The following is a 22950-nucleotide window of genomic DNA, read 5'->3' as shown; positions in this document are numbered from 1 at the left end:
GGGCAGAGCCACTGTCCATGCCCACTGCCCAATACAGAAACAGAGTCCAAGGGAGAAGTTTCAGAAGAAGGGGATGGCAGAAAAGAAAACCCCAAAACCTGTGTGGGACCAGCTTGCTTAACTGCCTCTGCACCTGAATCTGAAGGAGCTACCCCCAGAGGAGGCCGTGCCACATCCCAAGTTAAATTCTGCTGCAACCCGAAAACCTCAGATGTTTCAGGGTTGAAACTAGGGTGTAGATCAGAGGCAGGGCAAACCAAGCCCTAAGAAAACGGAAGAGGCGGAGCAAACAGAGTCAAGGTGGCGTTTACCACCACCTCCAATTCCAGATTCCCTAAACACAAGGTGGACCAGCTCTGAGCATCGAACCAGGCACACAACCCAGACTGCTGGAAATGGACAAAACAAACCTATAAGTTCAGGCATATCAGCTGTATGATATAAATGAACTTCAATGGGAGGGGTCAGATAAAAGAGCCATATGGGAAGCACAAACCCCCACATGACTCTGGGTCGTAGGTGTTTTCAACCTAACACGTGGCATGGCAGAGGCAGAAAGACTGATCGCCACCCTATAACATGGATGACAAGCAACCTTCAAATTTACACTAGGGAAGAATGGGTTCAGGGAAAACACCCATTGGCCACACTGAAGCCATAGGGGATTTCCAGGGCTGGAAGGGTAAACCAAGCAAGACACGCAGGCACAGGGAATGCTATGCCAGACCTAAATGTGCTGCTACAGGGACAGCACTAGAGCATTCAGGGAAAGTAACCCTGAGTACATGCAGCTCTAAGCATGCTAAAATGACAGGCCCACATACACCAACAGTGTAGAAACCCAAGCCCACACAGGACGAAGTCCAAAGATGCTATTAGATAAAAAGCACTGGGGCCAGCGACAACCTACAGACAATCCAGGAACCTTACTGTAAGACATGAAGCATGTGCTGAATCAGCAGAAGAACCGATTGCTTGAAGCAGTGGACAGCTTGAGCCGCGGCCCTCATCCCTCCTCAAAGAAGTGGGAGGGGTGGTGCTTTTTTCAAGATAATTTGATCTTTTGTTTTCATTGTTGGGGAGTTTATTTGGCGGGTTGCAAGACTTCGTCTCTTTTGAACCCCCTCAGTGGTTTGTATTGGTTCACTGACTTTCTGGGCGCCTTTCTTGGCAACGTGCCGGAATGTCATCAGTTCCCTGTGCATCTTGTGAGGGGAGGGGGCCAGGGTCAAGCTCTGGTCCCCGAGAGGCTGATCTGAACTCCACGGCTGATGCAGTCTAGTAGTTTGGTGCTAGCTCAGCAAGATAACTTCAGGGAGCTACAAGCTCCTCCCCCAAGAAAATATTTTTAAACAATTTTTGTGTATACCTACTGATGAGTATTAACATATTTCAATAGCTACACATTGAAGTTTAAAGACAGTTTTCAGGAACCTAACCCAATCATTAAATGAAGTTAGATAGCATAACAAAACGTGCATACCTGTTCTCTTAGGAGATTTCTAACCGTCTCAATGGTCTTAGTTACAGCTTTGGCCAGTGGTCTCATGCGCGAGCTCTCCGCTTCACGGTTCATGATGCTACTCCCAGCTGCCAAACACTATACCATGAAGCCTGCATTAGTCTCAATTATTTCATTTATTAAAAACATTTTACAATTAAGATTAATCAATCCAAAAATGAAATTAAACATGAAAATGTTAAATATATATACTGTAATGATAAGATACAAGATGAGATATAAATGCTTCAAGTTATTCCTTGAAGCTATGCCACCGAGATGTCTACCCATTACTGTGTCACGTCGGTCATAAGTGTCCTGTTGGCTTACCAGCGACCAGAGCCAGAACCTGGCCTTCCCAGAGGCCCAGGGAGCAGGGCATCGTTACAACCACCCCGCACTGGGAACACACCCAGAAAGAAGATGAAACAATATACTGTAGATAACTGCATGGTTCATGAAAATGAAGCACTGAAACAGCCAACAGATGCCACAAATAATTCACTGGATCACTCAAAACTAGGTACAAAACTCCCTCTAGAGCACAAAGCTGCCAACAGGTGGCATCCTGGAGCTCCCGACTTCATCACTGGTGACTGCTCAGTCCTGTTGCTGATGTTAGATATTTCCGAGTCTCTCACCATAGCAAGTCCCACTTCTCCTCTTAGATAAGTACTGGCCATCCTTTGGACTCTGGCCTGTCGGGGCCATTATGCTAGTACTGTATATCATTCCAAGTTTCTCAGTATTTGCTTCATAAGCACATTTTCAAGCTACACTTTGTGAGTGCACTTGACATAATCTCCACTTCAAACTGTATATACGTGTTAGAGTACCTTTTCTGGTGTGTTTGGGAGTTCACTAACATGTCAGGGCCCGGATTTATAAAGCTGTTACGCAAGTACTTACGACACGTACCTCTTTCCTCAATCTTTGACGGCTTTGGTTATATTTATTAAACAGTTTACAAGCATGAAAACTTCCCAATCAACTATTGTTATTGTTATAAACAGCCTCCTGGTGCTTCCGAGCTCATTAGCTGTTTAATAATTGTAAAGAAAGTCGCCAAAGATTGAGGAAAGATGAACAGGTTCATAAGTGCTTGCGTAACTGCTTTGTGAATCTGGGTCCAGGCCACCAGAGTGGCGAGTCTTACCTAGAGTAGTGCTCAAGTCGTTGACTCATTGTGGTTGGGGGTGTGCTGCTTTGTCGATGTTTTATTGTGGGGTGCATTACGGTAAGCTGCGGACAGACTTCACAGTCAAATTTATCCTACAGGCTTCATTTGGTGTCTGTTCTTCCAGTGAACATGCCTTATGCCCAGATGTCCCACTTGATTAGTCACTTTCAGTGCCTGGCAACTCCCCTGTGGGTCTGTGGTGTGTGCTCATAATGCACCGACTTGTCGATCCCACTCTCGTTACATGCTGGTCGGAAGGGTGCTCGTCAACATTGGTACATGCCAATGATTATTCCATCTGTCTCAGTCATGCTGCCTGTTGGGTCAGTGACACCTTCAACCCCCGTGTCCTACAACCTTTCTGCTTGTTAGGTCTATATCTTATCAGAGCTTGCCTCGAGACAGAGGTTTTTCAGGCAGCTGCCTCTTTGCAGGCTTGATTTTTGTGGTTTGCAGCATTAGTGCTCATTTGGCTGTCCTGGAGTAGGTCCCAAGGGTGTTAAGGGATATGGTTTTGGAGGAGTTGGTGGATTTCACCTGGTCCAATGCAGGATGTAACTTTTGTTCTAAACTTTTCATAGTAGAAAAAGTATTCCACTTGTGTTTGTGGCCTTTTGTGTTGTCTCTCCTGGATTTTGTATGATTCTTGCAACCTTAGCTGAATTATTTCTATTTCTCTACATAGCCATTGTCATTTTTGGGATAGAGTTGAGGATTTAATATGATCTACAATTTGTTTTCGTCTCCTATAGAAGGAACGCCGTTCTCGTTCCAGTTTGCATCTTTTTCTTTTTCTCCTTTGTGGTATGTGACTTGCACATATTTCTAGTGCTACTGGGCCTATTTTCTCAAGGCAATGGTTTAAATTTGGACTATCTTGCTGTCGTTCCCAGCATATTTCTGTGAGGGGTTTGGATTATTTGTTTCCAGTTACTCTGCTATTGAAATTGAATTTGCTGAATTCACCTCCTCTTTGATTAGAGACTAGAGATTATAGTCTATTAACCATGCACGTCTGAACTTCAATTAGGTTGTGATCTGAGTAACATGTATTTGTAATCATTATGTCCCTAATCAGTTCATCATTGTTTGTAAAAAGATCTAAGGTGTGTCCAACTTTCTCCTGGATAGCTTTTGGCACATTTCCTTGGAGTGAACCATTGACAATGCAGCTTTCTGTTGGCTCTGTGAAACATTTAGTCACCCTGAGGTGAACCTCTTCATATCGGATTGAAACTGGGGGCTTCCCTCCAATGTGGTTCTGTTCCCCGATGCAATTCAACTGGACTGGTAGAGGTGGTGGTTCATTTAGCTCTTTCCCTCTGTTCAGTAAATGCTCTGGGTGCTGTCCAGGCTGAAAGCATACTTGAGGAAGGTGATCTTTCTGGCCCCATGGTGGCCAGCTCAGCCTTGCTCTCTGGCTCTTCTGGCTCGATGTCCAGACCCAGACCCGGGTGTTCTCCCTTAGCACCACCTCTTTCAGTAGACTGGCCCAGTGACATGCCTTGCAGGTTCAACCATCTCCAATCTATGCATCTCAAGTTTCTGATGCAGGTTTACCACCACATAAACACCACATAAAGAATATTATGAGAGGAGCCTATGCTATACTTTCCAGTTTTAGAATTGCTTTTAAATACGTGGATGGTGAAATACTAAAATTGTTCACGACCTTTTTGAGACCAAGGCTGGAATATGAAGCAGTTCTATAGTGCCCATATATTAAGCAGCACATCTTGAAAAAATGGAAACTAGAAAATGTGTAAAGACATGCAACTAAATGGCTCCCAGAACTGAAAGACAAGAGCTATGAGGAGAGGTTAGAGGCATTAAATATGCCAAAAGTAGAAGATAAAAAAAAAAGAGGTAACGCGATCACCACTCGCAAAATAAAAGGAATCGACAAAATTGATAGGGAAGAGTTCCTGAGACTTGAAACTTCGAGAGGATGTTGATTTAATCTAACTAAACAAAGCTGTCAAAGAAATATAAGAAAGTTCCCTTTTGCAAACAGAGTGGTAGACGGTTGGAACAAGTTAAGTGAGAAAGGAGGAGGAGTCCAAAACCGTCAGTACTGTAGTTTCAAAGCATTATACAACAAAGAGTACTGGGTAGATGGGATACAACGAAAGTTGCTCTAATCTTGTAACTACACTTAGGTATTTACACTAAGGTAAATATGTGTACAGTGCGCAAGTACCCGATTCATTCTTTTCCAGCTCCATCACCGACAGATTAACCCTTAACACTTTCGCCCGGGCATGACGCAGCATTGCGTCATCCGTTTACTGTCGGTAATGCCGGGGATGACGCAGCATTGCGTCATCCATTTTAAATAATCGCCAAAATTCAGGTTTTTATCCGATTTTTGGGGGGACTGGTTTTAAAATGCGCACCGATGTCTTCCCATTTTCTTTGTTGAGCCTCGTGGCCCTCAGGCGGCTTGGCACACGCCATGGGCCCATTGTTTTCGCTCCACTGTTGTGACCAATGTCGCCTCCCATCGCATCTCAAACGTGTGAACATTTCGGCTATTTTCCGTGGCTATATTTCTTACTGCGGCTTTAGAAACTATCTACGCTTACTCCACGATGGATAGTGATCATGAACAAGGCCCTTCCAGGAAGAAAATTGCGAAAGAAAGGCTTGAAAAGGGCGGGAATTGGGAGTGTAGCTGGAAGGCGTCCGAGCGCTCACTTGCGGCTAACGCGTGGCCCGTCTTCAACTCGTCGGCGGTTGGAGTGTGACCAGGTTTTTTTATTTTATATGCTAATGTTCCTCTAGAGAATTCTTTTGCGAACCCATTGAGACCAAAATGAAAGACCTAGAACGAAAATTGAGGTGACCAGAGTGAAAATAGTGAAAACATTTTATCGCGTTTGCGCGCTCCTGGGTAATTGGTTCGGACTTTCTCCGTTTGCTGCGGGAAATTAGCCGGGCTTTTGGAGTTTATATGCATTTAGTGCTGTAGAGAATTCTATTGCGAACACAATGATACCAAATTTAATCTCGTAGGACGAGAATTAAGGTGACAAAGTTGAAGAGAGTATACACTTTTCAGAATTTACACGCGCTCCCGTGACACCCTGGGTCCCATATCGCACAGTTGAGGGGTGGCGCGCGGGGGTACGCCAAAAGTGTTAACTTAACATGCTAGGGGTATAATATCCTTTTTTCCCCACAGGCACATGTAATTTTGAAAAAAAAAAAAAAAAAAAATTATTTTTTTCTTCCTAACCTGTTAATTTTTGTTCACTGATCACGGAAAAAAATAATAAAAAATCGTAAGTGGCATATATTGCCCACTATAGGGCGGGGAAGTCTGGCAAATTGTAGGCGCTGACTCAGCGTGCGTCCCAGGCGGTCTGTTGCTCGCCAGCTGTCAGGCCGGAGTTGCCACAAAGAGATAATTACCTAATTATTTCAATGTCTCTGATTGATTTTTCATAGTTTTTTTGCTGTATTATTCAATAGTGTGTAGTTGATATATTTATATAATAAAATGAGTGAATCATTGCTGTACTCAAAAATATGGTGTGCATATTGTTGATTCAATTATGTTCATCAATCAGTGAACAAATACTTTGTCGGTTATTACACTATAAGCACAGGTTATATATAAGTATCTGCATGTTTTGTTCACTATAACGAACAACTAAGTAGCTATTATGAGTCAAAAAGTAACGAGGAGTGACCGCCGTGTACCAGCCAGCCACTCCCGCCCTCCCTCAAGTCATCTGACTCACCCACATTCTCCTCCCACAATACTGTTTTTGCTATAATTCACTATATACAGACGTTATATATAAGTATCTACATGTTTTGTTCACCATAACTGTACATCTAAGCTTGTATGGTGAGTAAAGGCACAAAGACGTAGGACCTCACACAGTCAACTGCTGGCTGCCGCCCTCAAGGCCAGACGCACTAATATTTCTCCTCCAACAATACTGTGGTGTTATTACGCTATATACACACATTATATATAAATATCTACCTGTTTTATTCACCATACTTTTACAAATAAACTGGTATGGTGCCCAAAGACCATCGTGGTAACCAGTAAACAACACCGTCGTCTGCACGGTGGCGTCGTGCAGACGACGCCACCACCCTCACCAAAATGGCGGCTCCAAACCTTCTCTTGCTGTTTATACCCTCTATACGCACGTTATATATAAGTATCTACATTTGTGTTCATCATAGCAAACCACTAAGCTGGTATCGTGAGTGCAGTCAATAAAAAGTGGCCACACACAGTCAGAAGACATCGCCACCACCCTCCCTCCCACAGCATTACTCCTCCCTCCATGGAGCACAGCGCTAAATATCACCACAATCCTGCTATTATCAGAACCCTGGTCAGTTTTATCACAGTCAGGGGTCTTCTGTAATAATATCATCGCTACATAATAGCATGAACAAGTATATTTTGGCATTTTTAGGCGATGCTGTGGTCACAAGCTGAACAGCAGTGCTGTTAGCTCATGCTGCGTGCGTCAGGCTTGGTTGCTCACTCAATACTGAGGCCAATAACACCCAGGTGTTTGGCCCACGATTTTTTTTTAAAATGGCGTCTGTTTACAAGAGCCCTGATGAAGGTGTGGTGAACCCTGTGTATCCGCGGGCCGTTTAAATCTTGCGTAGTACTCCAACACGTCATATGACGTGATGCGCAGTTGACTGGAACAACGTCCAACACGTCATATGACGTGATGCGCACTTTAAGGGTTAAAGTGTCCTGACCCTCTTTTTGCATGTCATCATGTTTCGTCTGTCTGTTTCAGTGGTCCTTTCCCTTTTGTTTTGGTTGTCTGTTGAGTATTATTCATCCCTACTACTGTTGACTCTTATTGCTCAGCATTGGTGTTGGCGCTCTTGGCAGTGTTTGGCGTCAATTCATTCTTGGCACCATTTCACAAGTAGTCTCTGAATTTCACCTTCGTCTGGCTCATAGACCGAATATAACACTTTCTTTGCCCGATCACACGTATTCCGTCACGGAACCAAAATTCGGAGAGTGCATAACGATGCAAACGGCGTCGTTAATTAAAAGATTTGTAAAAATTCCATTTATTGTCCGAATACTATGAGACTGGTTTAAAATGCGCGCCAACTTCTGCCCATTCTCTGTATACCCCACGTGGCACCCTGACCCCGCCGTTTGGGCGCCCACCCACACTGGAGGCTCTCTGATCTCGTGACCTCGGTCGTGACAGCCGTGGCCTTCCCTCAGGTCTAAAAGTTTCCCCATACTGATTATTTTATCTCGAGTATTTGTTGTTACCAGCTTTATAAACACTGCAAATTGACTTCCAGATGGATACCGATCAAGAACAGAGCCAGTCCATGACAAAAGCATTGAAAGAAACACGTGTGAGGGAAAATTTATTGAGCATTTGTAAAAAGTATATAAAAGCGAGACTTATATGTTCTTATATGCAAATATCCCTTTACAGCATTCTATTGCAAACAACTTAATACCAAACTGAATGACGTAGCATGAAAATTGAGGTGAGAAAGTTGAAAAGAGAATAAACATTGGAGTGGTGAGCCCTCAAGCAACACTAGGGCTTCATTGCAGTGCGTGGGGGGTCTAAAGTATAGCAAAGTGAGATTTATATGTTCTTACATGCAAATATCCCTTTACAGCATTCTATTGCAAACAATTTGATACCAAATTGAACGACACAGCGTGAAATGAGGTGAGAAAGCTATAAAAAAAAAAAAGAAGAAAAAAAAGTGCAAACATTGGAGTGAGGTCGTGTGCTCACAGGCAATGCTCGGCCGACCCTGCAGTGTGTCACCCACTGGCCCAGCGAAAGCGCCAAGTGTCTTTCTTTCTTTCTTTCCCTCAATTCACAATTGCCCCTTCGGCCCAAGATATATTAAAGGCATTGTTTTTGTTGGCTCTTCTCTCCAGTTGTCGGGTTCGAATCTTCGTGCTCTCCGGAGATGTGGGTTCTGTTATTTTGGCCATGGTGGGCAGTTTTTTCATCTACAGCAGTACACTCCTTTTCTGCCAAAGAATGAAATGGTTGTTTCCAGAGGGGTCCTTTGGTGATTGATGCTGAATTTGTCTGGATGGGAATGTATCATCTGTTGTGTCAGGAAGCAGCAGTTCATCACTACCTGCGCACTACTAGTTCTACTTCAATGGACACGCTCTTTGTCGATCCAGTTTTCTTGGGGTCCCCGTTTCAAGGCACATTTATCCCAGATCATGAGCAGTATCATTAAAGCTAGCCAGCCCTTCGGCCCACAATGTTGGTAAGTTTGTAGTTTTGGCCACTGTTTTTACTATAATGTCATGGGCTGATATTCAGGCTCAGGGGTTTTGGAGATCCAACAGGGTCTTGGTAGCTCAATACCTGCTCGATGATTTTAGCCCCATTTGAGCTTGTTTTGCCCTGGGCTGGGTTTTCTGGATTTCTGGGCTGGTATTTTATCTTAAGAGTTTATAGTAACCGCCTCTCCCCCTCCCTGATATGTCCCATACTCTGTTGTTCGTTAGCTTCAATGAGCCAGAAAGGGACTACTTTCCCCCTCTCTAAAAAAAAAAAAACAGCGTTGAATGTAATGAAATGCCATTTTCTGTGTGAGCCCTGGAGGCTCTCTGGAAAATACCGGGCTGATATATACATGTATGTATTAGTCTGTGGCATCACTATGGAATTCTTGCCTACCGGGGACCACGTGCCAGAACCAGGTCCCGTCAGAGAGGCACTAAGGAGCAAATGCCTATGGAAACCCCCATGTATTTGGAAACATTCTGTGTCTGCCATTGACCGGGGTTTGGCACCCAGAAAGGTAAGCATTAGGCGTTATATTTGCAAAAACAGCAGCCAAAGGCGCGAACTTAAGAACGTCGTGGGCTAGACCGCAGGCTGAGGATAGACCGCAGGCTGGCTGGACCGAAAAATCCTGCGGACGACTTGGGAAACCCACACCCTGGAACAGGGATGAGAAAACCGGGTCTACCCAAAGCACATCCCCTGCCACGGAGCCGTGGCACACAAATAACGGCATAGAGCTGCAACTGGACTCGAAACATGAAGCATCCCAACCAACCAAGCATCAACAACCCAAGGACCCCTTCGGAAAGCAGCAGACTCATTCTTCGCCAGAAAAGAAGGAGATGGCTGCAAACAAACTTACCACCAGGACCAAAAGAGTAGAAACCCCTAGTGGGACTCTGAGGTCTCCTCCATTGGACCAATGAGCCCCAAAGGGGGGGTTCCGAGGGCCCTTAGGCTGACTGATTAGGGAAGCCCAGGCGAGGTACTGCTAACTGGTCATCCAAGAGCTACCAAGCAAACAAACTAAAAGCTGAATCCCTTCGATGTGTGCAAGCACGGGAACCTAGTAGAGGGCCACCAAAATCATACAAGTGGTCCTACAGCCACACCAGGCAGACCTCCACCAGGCAAAACAAAACAAAAACAAAAGAAAAACCCCTGCAAAAGCACAAACGTCTCCAGAGGAACAGAACCGGTTGCTATGCATATATCAGACAGCTGCACAGTACCCTGCGCCCCAGCCAGTGACGAAACTACCTCCTACCCATGGGCAAACAGGACTAAGAACCACCCCAGCTGACCCCCCAAGGGCGGGCAATCACCGAGCAGCAACAGAACCTCGCAGAGGTGGTTCCCGGACGGCTCATGGAAGATAACCCTAGATCGCAGGGGCAGTACTTACAGGGCACCAAGGGAAAGTGGCCCTAGGTGCATGCAGCCCCAGTACTCTCGTGTTACTCCTGGCTCCCACACCACCAACACAGAACACCACCGCCACTATGCAGCACGGCACAAAGAGTGGAGCCAGAGTCGACGACCGTCACCAACACAACAGCCTTCTGAACTGAGGAGAGAAGCCGGCGGGAAGGTCTGAGAGTCTCCCATCCCCCCTTCCCGAGGATGGGGGGTTGAGCAGACGGATGCGCGGCGGTTGTGGTAACGTCAAGCTAGTTTGCTTGTTTGTAATGGGAAGTTCTGCTTGCTAGTTCCGCTTTCGGTTTGCAATTTTTTATCAGATGTAGTTTGTTTTGGAATTCCTACCTCTCTGGGTGCCTGACCTAGTAGATGGCAGACATAGACTGCTTCCAATTACACGGGGGGTTTCTATAGGCACTGCTCCTTGTGCTTCTCTGAGGGAGGGCCAGGTTTTGGCTCGTGGTCCCCGGTAGGCTAGAACTCCACTCGACTTGACTCCTCCACATCCTCCACACACACACTGCCCCTAAAGAAAAGGCGAGTTTAGAGAAAAGGCCGAGAAGAAGAGGATTCGCTGGTAAGACCCGGAAGCCTTGGCAGGAGTAGCAGGCTCGAATGCCTCCATTGCCAACACAGAAGGAGCAGTCCTTGAAGCCGCCCAAGTCTCTCAACCATCTAAACCCCACCCCGACTCCGAAGCCCTCAGACATTTGGGAGCCGGGTGCAGGACGAACACCACCAACCAGGGAAGGACTCGGCGAACGCAGACGAAACCAAAGTCGAAGTAACTAATGCCCCCAATTCCAGGTCCCTATAACCCAAGTGGGGCAGCCTCAGGGCATCCAGGTGAGCAACTAACCTAGCACGCTGCAGCAACCGGTAACAAGCATGCAATGCCAAAGCCGCATGTACCCGAACTTCAATACCAGAAGACTGGGTAATCTGGATCACAAGCAAGAAGCAAAACTCGCAAGACTCCGGGTCAAAGGTGTCCTTGACCCAACAGGCAGCATGATGGAGGCAAACTTAGCAAAATGCCACCCTGAGACAAGGGGACAGAGCAACCTTCAAACCCACACTACGCGAGTTGGAACCCAGAGGATGCATCCATAGGTCCAAAGAGCCCCAGTGGCGTTTTCCCAGGGCCCTCAGGCTGACTGCTAAGGGAAGCCCAGGGAAGGTATTGCTAACTGGTTAGGCCCAAACTACCAAAAAGAACTGCCAAAAACCTGAACCCCTATGATGTGTAAGAGCACTGGGGCCTAGAGGAGAACCACCAAGAAGGTGGATAAACCAAGGGGGCAGACCTCCACCAGGCAAACAAACAGAAACAAAAAGAAAACCCAGCAAAAGCACAAAGTCCCCAGAAGGAACAGAACTGACATCTGTGTATAATGGGAGACAAGCTGCACAATACCTTGTGCCCCTACCAGCAACGATACCACTTCCTACCCAAGGCCAAACAGCGGCTACAAAAACCCCAGCTGGCCCCAAGGGCGGGCCAGCTGGGGTTTACCCCTTTACAGACCCCTACGGAAGCAGTTCCAGAATGCCCTGTGGAAGGTAACCCCGAAGATGCAAGGGAAGTACTTGCAGGGCTCCTAGGGAAGGTGGCCCTAAGCAGATGCACCCCCGCATGCAGTACTGATGGAATACTCCTGGCCTGCGCACCACACTGCAGAAATACACCAAAAGACACAGAACTGCAAGCAATCAAGAGACCAGAGTCGACGACTGCCACAGTCATCATCAGTCAAGGAACCAATTGCTGGAGTAGCCAGCACAGGGGAGGGGGGGGGGGGCTGCACGGACAAGCGGAACAACGGCATTAGTGACGTTTGCTCATTCTAGCTTGGAAGTTCTGCTTCCCTGTTTGGTTTTAGGAAGCAATTTTTACCATGTGGGGTTTGTTTTGTTACACCTACTTTTCTGGATGCCAAACTCCGGTCAATAGCAGATGTGGAATGCTTCCAAATACATGGTGGGTTTCAATAGACCATTGCTCCTCGTGCCTCTCTGAGGGGGCCAGGTTCTGGCTCATGGTCCCCGGTAGGCAAGAACTCCATCAACTGATGCCACGGTCTAATACATACATATCAGCACGGTAAGCTCAGGGGAGCCGGAGGGGCTCCCCATAGAATTACGGCATTAAATGTAATGAAATGTCCCTTTCTGGGTGAGCCCTGGTGGCTCCCTAACTAACCCCCCCATCCTACCAAGATTGTCAGTTCATGGACCATCAGTTCTGGACTGGGAGATCATTGACTTTGAAGCCATAAGTGCCAAAATGTAACCTGTTGGTGACTCTGTGCACTAGGGACGTTTCATACCCAGAATTAAGCCAACCATTTTCTTTGGATTGAAATATTTGCAGTGTCTGTTGGCTGTTTTGCCGTTTCATTTTCACGAACCATGTGGTAGTCTGTATAGTCTTGTCTACTTTCTGGTTGCTTTCCCAATCAGGATGATGATAACATTTCATTGCTTTCTCTGCCTCTTTGTGGGTGGGCTAGGTTCTGGCTCTAGTCCCTGGTAGGGCAACAGGATGCATATGACTGATGTGAATGAGTAATGGGAAACTCTGACATAACTTTGAGAAGCCACCAGGGGATCACCCAGAGTATTTTGTTACACTCTACGCCAGTTTTTACTCATTTCAAACTTCAGCATAATATTTCTTACAGCATTTAAATATATATATCAGCTAAGTATATGTAAATTTCTTAACTATGATTTAGTACCGTACCTCTGCACCAAACCACAGCTGTCCTGCTAAATTCTCCTGCATGACATCATCAGGGAATTTCACACGAAAATCCCGACTGGCACGCTCATGTGGGATGATCTCATCCATCATCTCTATGCATATATTGAGAACCTGAAATGTTACAAAATTTACAATAACTTAAAACATCATTATTACAATACTGAACTGTACAGACAATGTCACAAGAACGTGGCTGAAGATATGATGAAGAAACCACACATCAGAAGGTGGAGAAACGACGACGTTGATAATGGGCCAGGATGGACTGAAACGTCGTCGTTTCTCCATCCTCCGATGTGTGCTTTGGTCATCACTATACTCTACATTTATGGTACACATGGAAGAAATACTATGGAAATGATCTCTCTACATTGATCAAAACATCATTATTATAATACTGTACTGTATATTTATGGCACACATGGAAGAAATACCATGAAAATGATGTTTTGGTTAATGTAAAGAGACATTATTACAATAATGTACTGTATATTTATGATACACATGGAAGAAATACTGTATCATGAAAATGATGCCTCTTTACATTGATCATACAGTATACTGTAGTATAAACCTTTATTTAGTGGAAAAAAAAATTAAAATTTACATTCAAGGTAAAATGAAGCTAAACAAAGTTTTTTGTGGTCTGTTTTACTATGGTTTTGCATACCATGCTGCTTCTGTAGTTTGGTGTTTGGTTAGCTGCTTGGTGTAGCACTCGGAATGAAGCGCCCTCCACAGGAGGCTATATCGGACAAACTCAAACCCACCAGAGGCATCAACAAATGATCACCTAGGGCTGCCTTAGGCACATGCAGCTCTAGGTGAACAGTTTACAATGTCCACACAACAAGTGAGGCTTGTAAACACAAAATCATGAAACAAATACTAAAATATTGAAATGATAAACAAGCAAATGACCCCCCCCCACCCCCACAGAACAGAGTCCAAAGGTCAGCCAAGACTTCCACAGAATATCTGGGACCCAAAGAGCATGGAGCAGTCAGACTTGTTTAACATCAGGTGAAGGAAGGACTGATAATTTTTTTTTTTACACACAGGTGGGTACAGGAACAAAAAACTGCTGACTTCTGTTAGCAGGCCGAGCTTTTCCTTCCCATAACTCATAGCGCTTGACAGCTGAGTGGACAGTGTTTCGGATTCGTAGTCCTGAGGTTCCGGGTTCGATCCCCGGTGGAAGCGGAGACAAATGGGCAAAAAGTTTCTTTCACACTGATGTCCCTGTTACCTAGCATTAAAATAGGTACCTGGGAGTTAGACAGCTGTCTAACAGTTAGGCTGCTTCCTGGGGGTGTGTAACAAAAAGGAGGCCTGGTCGAGGACCGGGCCGCGGGGACGCTAAGGCCCGAAATCATCTCAAGAAGATGGTAAGCCTTACCCTACTAGTTTCCCTGGAATACAACCCACCAATTGTTTAACAACCAGTTACCCAATCACTGCTGGATGAACAGAGGCATACAGTTAAGGACTGGTGCCTAGTCAGTCCTTTCCAGCCAAGATATGAAACTAGGTCAAATTGCCGGCAAAGTGTGGGGGCGAGATGTGATACATGTGTCAGTAATGTGTCCACAATAAATGTTGTCACAATATTATTTGTTCAATATTCACTATATATACATTATGTACAGGTTCACACTCTATTTACACAGTAACACACTGTATTACACAGTACTTAGCAAGTGTGATATTCAAAGAAGCAGTCCACGAGACAGACCACAACTTTGCACTCAACGCATGTGATGCACAGATTTACGCTTCCAGGGTTTACGTTCTGTGTACTTGCACACAATGCACTCACGTACACCTTTGGCTTTAGTTCGTGTAGGTGGTATGTAGGCAGGCTTGTGAACTGCAAAGATACAGTCTCCGTGGTGTAGTGGTAAGACACTCGCCTGGCGTTTCGCGAGCGCTATGTCATGGGTTCGTATCCTGGCCGGGGAGGATTTACTGGGCGCAAATCCTTAACTGTAGCCTCTGTTTAACGCAACAGTAAAATGTGTACTTGGATGAAAAAACGATTCTTCGCGGCAGGGGATCGTATTCCAGGGACCTGCCCGAAACGCTACGCGTACTAGTGGCTGTACATGAATGTAACAACTCTTGTATATATCTCAAAAAAAAAAAAAAAAAAAAAAAAAAAAAAAAAAAAAAAGATGTCTTCACAAACCAGTCTGTTGGTAACTAAATGTGGTGCAGTTGGCAAATGTGCAACCAGTCCTGACACTCTTCCTGGCCATACTTGATGAGTAATTACGACCCTAGAGCCTGACTAAAAACTCGAATTGATGGTTTCTGACCTATTTACACCAAAAACATGTAGAAACAATTGAGCACCGTTACATCCACAAGATTAACCCTCAAACTGCTAGGGGCCCAAATGGAATTCACACCCACAGGCGCAACAAAAAAAAAAAAAAATTCAAAAAAATTCTTTCGTCTTATAGAAGTGTTCATTTTTGTTCCCTGATCACGGAAAAAATAACAAAAAAATCGTAGGTGGCATATTTTAGCCACAATAGGGTAGGGAAGTGTGGCAAAAAAGGGACGTTGGCAGAGCCTTCGCCAGACGAGGTCTACTCCGCCCGAGCTGTCAGACGGCAGTTGCCACAAATATATTATTACCTAATTATTTCAATGTCTGATTGATTTTTTCTTAGTTTTTTTTGCAGTAATATTATTCCATACAGTGAATTGTGGTATATTTATATAATAAAATGTGTGAACCATCGCTGTACTCAAAATTATGGTGTGCATATTAGTGACTCAATTATTATGTTCATAAAACAATAAACAAATAGTTTTGCTGTTGTTACACTATATACACAGGTTATATACAAGTATCTGCATGTTTTGTTCACCATAACGAACTACTAAGTTGGTCTTGTGAGTCAAAAAGCAACGAGGAGTGACCGCCAAACACCAGCCAGCCACTCGCTGCCACTCCCTCCCTCAACACAACCTCACTCACCCTCATTCTCCTCCCACAATACTGTTTTGCATTTATTCACCATACACAAGACGTTATATATACGTATCTACATGTTTTGTTCACCATAACTGTACATCTAAGCTTGTATGGTGAGTAAAGGCACAAAGACATAGCTACTCCTTATACTCCACTACTCCTTATACTCCATAGCTACTAATTCACCTTCGCAAATAGAGTGGTAGACGGTTGGAACAAGTTAAGTGAGAAGGTGGTGGAGGCCAAGACCGTCAGTAGTTTCAAAGCGTTATATGACAAAGAGTGCTGGGAAGACGGGACACCACGAGCATAGCTCTCATCCTGTAACTACACTTAGGTAATTACACTTAGGTAATTACTCACACAGTCAGTTGATCGGCGGCCGCCCTCAAGGCCAGACGCACTAATATTTCTCCTCCAACAATATTGTTTGTGGTGTTATTACGCTATATACACACATTATATATAAGTATCTACCTGTTCTATTCACCATACCTGTACAAATAAGCTGGTATGGTGCCCAAAGACCATCGTGGCCATCAGTAAACAGCATGCCAAGTCGTGCAGACGACGCTCCTCCCCCACCAAAATGGCGGCTCCCAACCTACTCCTCTCGCTGTTATCTCACACTATACACACGTTATATATAAGTATCTACATTTGTGTTCACCATAGCGAACCACTAAGCTGGTATGGTGAGTGCAGTCAGTAAATGGTGGCCACACACAGTCAGAAGACATCGCCACCACCCTCCCTCCCACAGCATTACTCCTCCCTCCATGGAGCACAGCGCTAAATATCACCACAATCCTGCTATTATCAGAATCCTGGTCAGTTTTATCACAGTCAGGGGGCTTCAGTAATACTATCACTGCTAAATAATAGCAGTATCATATATATTATGGCATTTGTAGGCGATGCTGTGGTCACAAGCTGAACAGCAGTGCTGTGAGCTCGTGCTGCGTGCGCCAGCCTTGGTGGCTTGCTCAATACTGACGCTGTAACACCCAAGAATGTTGGCCTGGATTTTTTTTCTAGGTGGCATCTGGCAACTATCGGTCGTGGCTGTACTATAGCTGCCCCTATCCCAGGCGGGGCGTTTAAATTATAGCGCTAGACACGAAATCATATATAAATGATGTGCGCGGTTTCGGTTTTGTCACTGATATCATTTATATATGATATGCGCGGTTTGAGGGTTAAAGAATTATTTTTTGTTCACTTTACACTTTTGCACACAAACGGCACCAACCATCATTTCACATTTATCTACCATGTCATATTGATATTGTAGTCAATGACATAACCTGGCTTATACAATGTTCCATTAGCTCGATACCTCACTTTTCCACTGTCAAGCATTTCACCAGTGTGAATAGTTGTCAACATATTGACATCACGTCTGTCTTTCCAACGCACAGATAAAATCTTGTTACATTTTCTAAATTGACAATCACCTACACCAACATTTATTATTAAAAACTGGCATTTCTTTCCTACGTGTCTTTACAGTGCCACACACTCCCCGTGTTAAGTTCAACCAGGAACTTTGTTAGCAAGGGGCTCATATAATAATTGTCCGTACAGAATGTGCCCTTTGTTCAGCAGTGGTTCCATGGGCATCTTCACCACACTGCCAGAAAACCTGTGAGCATCTTGTGCGGGGTATGTCTACGTCTGTACCGGATTATAATATATCGATCACTATTCCGGTTTCACAGTCGCACAGTACAAAGAATTTGAGGGCAAAACGGTAGCGGTCGGCCGAGCGGACAGCACACTGGACTTGTGATCCTGTGGTCCTGGGTTCAATCCCAGGCGCCGGCGAGAAACAATGGGCAAAGTTTCTTTCACCCTATGCCCCTGTTACCTAGCAGTAAAATAGGTACCTGGGTGTTAGTCAGCTGTCACGGGCTGCTTCCTGGGGGTGGAGGCCTGGTCAAAGACCGGGCCGCGGGGACACTAAAGCCCCGAAATCATCTCAAGATAACCTCAAGATAACATCTCAAGATAAGGTACTGTTTTGATGGGATGCACTATTTGAAGAGCAGACATCCCTTGAAAAGAACTAGGGATTCATCAATGACAACATTCTGTGTCTGGTACAAAGTAATCACAAAATTTCCCTCTGATATCACTGAACACCTTCTGCACTCTCCAAAGTTTATCATTTCGATCAACATTTGCAAGGTTTTCAAAGTGTAGGCACCATAGTAGTATCAGGAACCTGTCTCGTGACATGTACTTGTTGAACACCGGGGTTGAAACAGCGCATTCTTTGTTCCAATAATCATGTATGACATGCTTCACGGAATGTTTCAAGAGCATACACAGCAAAGAACACATACAAGTCAGCCACGGTGGAGTCCTTCCACTGTACCATACGTGAACCAGGTAATAGCTCACCTCCAATTAGTTGTTCTGCATACCAATTGGTTTCGTCAACAAAATGTTGCATGTATGGCTCATCAAAATATGCAACAAAATAATCAATTTCAGACATGTCGGCACCTGTACACGGGAACATTGGTGCAACTCCTACGTTATTATCATCATATTGAGGTTTGTGTGGAACAAAATTATCACAGTCCTCCCAAATAAATTCACCCGTGCTCCTACTCCCAAGAGCACCACCACCTCCATGACCGCCAATTCTACGGGCCCGTTTTCCTTAGGTAAATTTTTCAGTAGGTAAATTTTTCTGTCCGTTTTCTCGCAGTAAATCACCGTTGGGCAGGAGTAGAAGCTCTTCTACCTTGTATACTAGTAGAGTGAGTAGGGAAAGCAGATGTATCTTGAGATGAGGTTATCTCGAGATGATTTCGGAGCTTTTTAGTGTCCCCGCGGCCCGGTCCTCGACCAGGCCTCCACCCCCAGGAAGCAGCCCGTGACAGCTGACTAACACCCAGGTACCTATTTTACTGCTAGGTAACAGGGGCATACCTTACCTACCTTGAGGCTACCTTGAGGTGCTTCCGGGGCTTAGTGTCCCCGCGGCCCGGTCGTCGACCAGGCCTCCTGGTTGCTGGACTGATCAACCAGGCTGTTAGACGCGGCTGCTCGCAGCCTGACGTATGAGTCACAGCCTGGTTGATCAGGTATCCTTTGGAGGTGCTTATCCAGTTCTCTCTTGAACACTGTGAGGGGTTTGCCAGTTATGCCCCTTATGTGTAGTGGAAGCGTGTTGAACAGTCTCGGGCCTCTGATGTTGATAGAGTTCTCTCTCAGAGTACCTGTTGCACCTCTGCTTTTCAACGGGGGTATTCTGCACATCCTGCCATGTCTTCTGGTCTCATGTGGTGTTATTTCTGTGTGCAGGTTTGGGACCAGCCCCTCAATTATTTTCCACGTGTAAATTATTATGTATCTCTCCCGCCTGCGCTCAAGGGAGTACAGATTTAGGCTCTTTAGTCGGTCCCAGTAATTTAGATGTTTTACTGAGTGGATTCTAGCAGTAAAGGATCTCTGCACGCTCTCTAGGTCAGCAATTTCTCCAGCTTTGAAAGGGGCTGTCATTGTGCAGCAGTACTCCACTCTAGATAGCACAAGCGTTTTGAAAAGTATCATCATCGGTATAGCATCTCTAGTGTGAAAAGTTCTTGTTATCCAACCTGTCATTTTTCTTGCAGTTGTGACGGCTACTTTATTGTGTTCTTTAAAGGTAAGGTCTTCCGACATGAGTACACCCAGGTCCTTTACATTGCCTTTTCGTTCTATGTTATGATTTGCCTGCGTTTTGTAGGAATTTTAGGGTGAGAGAATAGGGTGAAAGAAACTCTGCCCATTCTTTCTCGCCGGCGCCTGGGATCGAACCCAGGACCACAGGATCACAAATCCAGCATGCTGTCCGCTCGGCCGACCGGCTCCCTTTAGATATGCTCCCTGTAGATATAGATGTGACAGTCATAAGTGTTGTCGTGAGGGGAGACATGAAGCGCTGGGCAGGGCGTGATGTTGACACTGCAAATCTCCGCCCAGTAAAATCACGCTGGTAGCAGCTACCACTGGGCTCATCTATGCTACTTGTATCAGATGCAGCATCACTGAACCCAGAAAACGATTCAACAGTATCACTTTCAACAAAGATGGGAGATGGCACAGGTGGTGGTGGTGGTGTTCATAGGTCATCACCCCTCGCCCGTGTCAGTGATAACACAGGAGAGGGGTGATAACCTATGGGCTCCCCACCATGCATGGCACTCATCCAGAATAAGACACACTCAATGTATCGTGCTCATCTGTGTCTATATCATTTGCATCGGTCCCTTGTGTTAGGTCTTTATCCTGCCCTGGGTCATCAATATCACTTTCCTCTTCGTCTTCAAACAATAATGTCCGAATTTTTCCTTCAGAAAGCGATCGTTCACTACCACGTCCCACAAGTGATTGGGAGCTGGGAGTGTGTGTGTGTAGGCCATGGCTGCTCAATCAGAACTGAAGGTACCCAACCCTTCCTCTGAATATACAGTATGTTTTAATACTAAAGGTAATAAGTACATTCCTGACTGTCTGCATAGTACATACTTAAATACACTTAATTATGCTGTTACATTTACCTCCCCATATATTCTCCTAATTTTGTGTTAATACACTCAAAATTTTTAGGTTGAAGTTTTTGTGTTCAATTCTATATACATAAGTTTTAAATATAAAGAATTTCTTTTTCAGTTTTATTAAACAATAGAGATTTTATACAAAATTTGAAAATATCCCGAGTTACTTTATAATTTATTGAAAGAGTTTAGTTTTGTTTTATTAGTTTTTATAAAATTGCAATGTCAATATAGTTTAGGTTAAGTACTAATTGTAATTAAGAAGCAATAAATGCTATTTACATGCTTGTTCTCCTACACTCCCAAGGAGGACTGTGGTCGTGGTTTTCTATACAGCTTTTCAGGTAAACTCTAATATTCACAATATTTTGGTAAAATGCTGGCGATTGAGTGTATTTATGTACTATGCCAATAGTCAGAAATGTACTTATTACATTTAGTATTAAAATGTACTGTCCATTCGGAGGATAGGCTGGGGTACCCGTGGCCCTGGGGCCTTCTGGGATTTTTCTTTCAAAATGGCCGCCACCTACTGGAGGCCTCAGGCCTTGGTTCTGTACCCAACCTCAGGATGCGCACCTTGAATGTAACGATATCTAAAAATGTTCTTTTCTCGGCTCGCGCTTGGCCTGTTGCAAGTTTTGTCGGGTGACACAGCACAGTGGTTAAGGACTCACAAGCGCTGATGTGATTTACAGATGTGGAGATACCTCAGTGTAGCTAGCTACAGGGAGTCACCATTCAGCCTCTCAAGAAAAAGGTGATATGATCATCATTTACAAAATTATGACTTCAATCAATAATTATGAAAGATTCTCAACTCTGAGAACAAGAGTCCTCCGATTAAAGCCAAGAAAATTATTAACATTAACAGAACAGTTTTAAAAACAAGAATGTCACAATATAGCCAACTCAACAATTTTAATTTCAAATCACAAAGAGTGCTAAAAACATTGAAAAACATTAAAATATTGCTAATTAAAAAATTGCACTACCCACTAATTGCTTTAAGTCGTTATGCACAGTGCAGAGGTTAATATGTGTACAATAATATTAAACAGATGGCTGTCACATAATGTATATACTGTATGGTGTTATTTACAATGGATCAACAAGAGATTAAAAGTTGAAATTAGAAAGCCAAAACTGATCAACAGATAAAAGAATAGAGACATTACCCTGTCCTGGCACTGGCGAAGCTGGTTGACAAGAGCAGTGCATCTCTCAGGATCCTTCCTGCCGTCAAAACTATCAAGCTCCGCTGCTACCATGTTCAACTCATCATCAGCATAGTAAAACTGTGCCATCAAGGAAGGGTCATCTTTCTGTGAAGAAAGAATACAACAACAACATGTAAATTATCAAACTATCTCTTGCACTGCAGTACAAATTTTAAATACAATAAAAATTATTATTAGTTATCAGTTACTGAGCTTGAGCTGACTAGATTTACACAAGAGGATCTGCAATTGCACTTGCAATAGCTGACATTTGAGTTACCCAAAGAGCCAACACAAGATATCAATATGCCAGTGGCCAAGATGATACCACATAGTAATAACTTCCACTATACAGTATAGAAATCTTGCATCATACCCATTGAATCATTACCCTAACTGACTGCAAAGCAGGAAACAGCCAATTAGTATAGTTCCAAGAAGGGATATCTGTATTTTAATAGGAGGGGAATAGAATTTACGTTAAGTGCGGTTCAAATCAAACAAGAGAGGATACATATTAAATAGACCAAGTGGTGCTTGAAAAAGCCCACAGGAAACTTATTCAACAACACAGGATTGTGCATTTATGAAGTATATAAAATGAGGGAATATTGACTAAGTAGAAATCCCTTCAATAATTATAGTATTTATTATGTAAAATTTATAACGAACATGCCCTAAAACTGAGATATCCTAATCCTCGAGGCAAAAAAATTAACAAACAACACATTAGAAAGTGAAGGGACGACGACGTTTCAGTCCGTCCCTGGACCATTCTCAAGTCGATTGTGACTTGAGAATGGTCCAGGATGGACCGAAACGTTGTCGTCCCTTCACTTTCTAGTGTGTGGTTTGGTCAACATATTTCAGCCACGATATTGTGACCCCTCGTCTGCAAATAAAATGAATTTAAAATGAACTGTACCAATGCTCAAGTACTTGACCCCTAATTTATACCAAGAACCAGCCAGATGTTATTGGCCTGTCTCTGGGAGAGAAGGTCATGATGACCCCGGGATACCAAGAAC

At 44.3% G+C, this 22950-nt stretch overlaps 1 protein-coding gene across 1 annotated transcript in view; it reads right to left on the bottom strand.

The window, feature by feature from the left end:
- Positions 1-22027, bottom strand: part of LOC123751856 (lateral signaling target protein 2 homolog) — a gene marked incomplete at its 5' end in the record, with an annotated part of 134174 nt that extends 112147 nt beyond the window's left edge. The window contains 3 exon segments of the mRNA XM_069315835.1: positions 1484-1600; positions 13143-13274; positions 21881-22027. Coding sequence (XP_069171936.1) covers positions 1484-1600; positions 13143-13274; positions 21881-22027 — 396 coding nt within the window.
- Between the last annotated feature and the right edge of the window lie 923 nt (positions 22028-22950).

The sequence above is a fragment of the Procambarus clarkii genome, chromosome 1 (assembly GCF_040958095.1).
Source record: "Procambarus clarkii isolate CNS0578487 chromosome 1, FALCON_Pclarkii_2.0, whole genome shotgun sequence".
Taxonomy (NCBI): Eukaryota; Metazoa; Arthropoda; class Malacostraca; order Decapoda; family Cambaridae; genus Procambarus; species Procambarus clarkii.
Note: the sequence above shows the minus strand (reverse complement) of the source record. Positions and strands in the feature narration are given on the sequence as shown.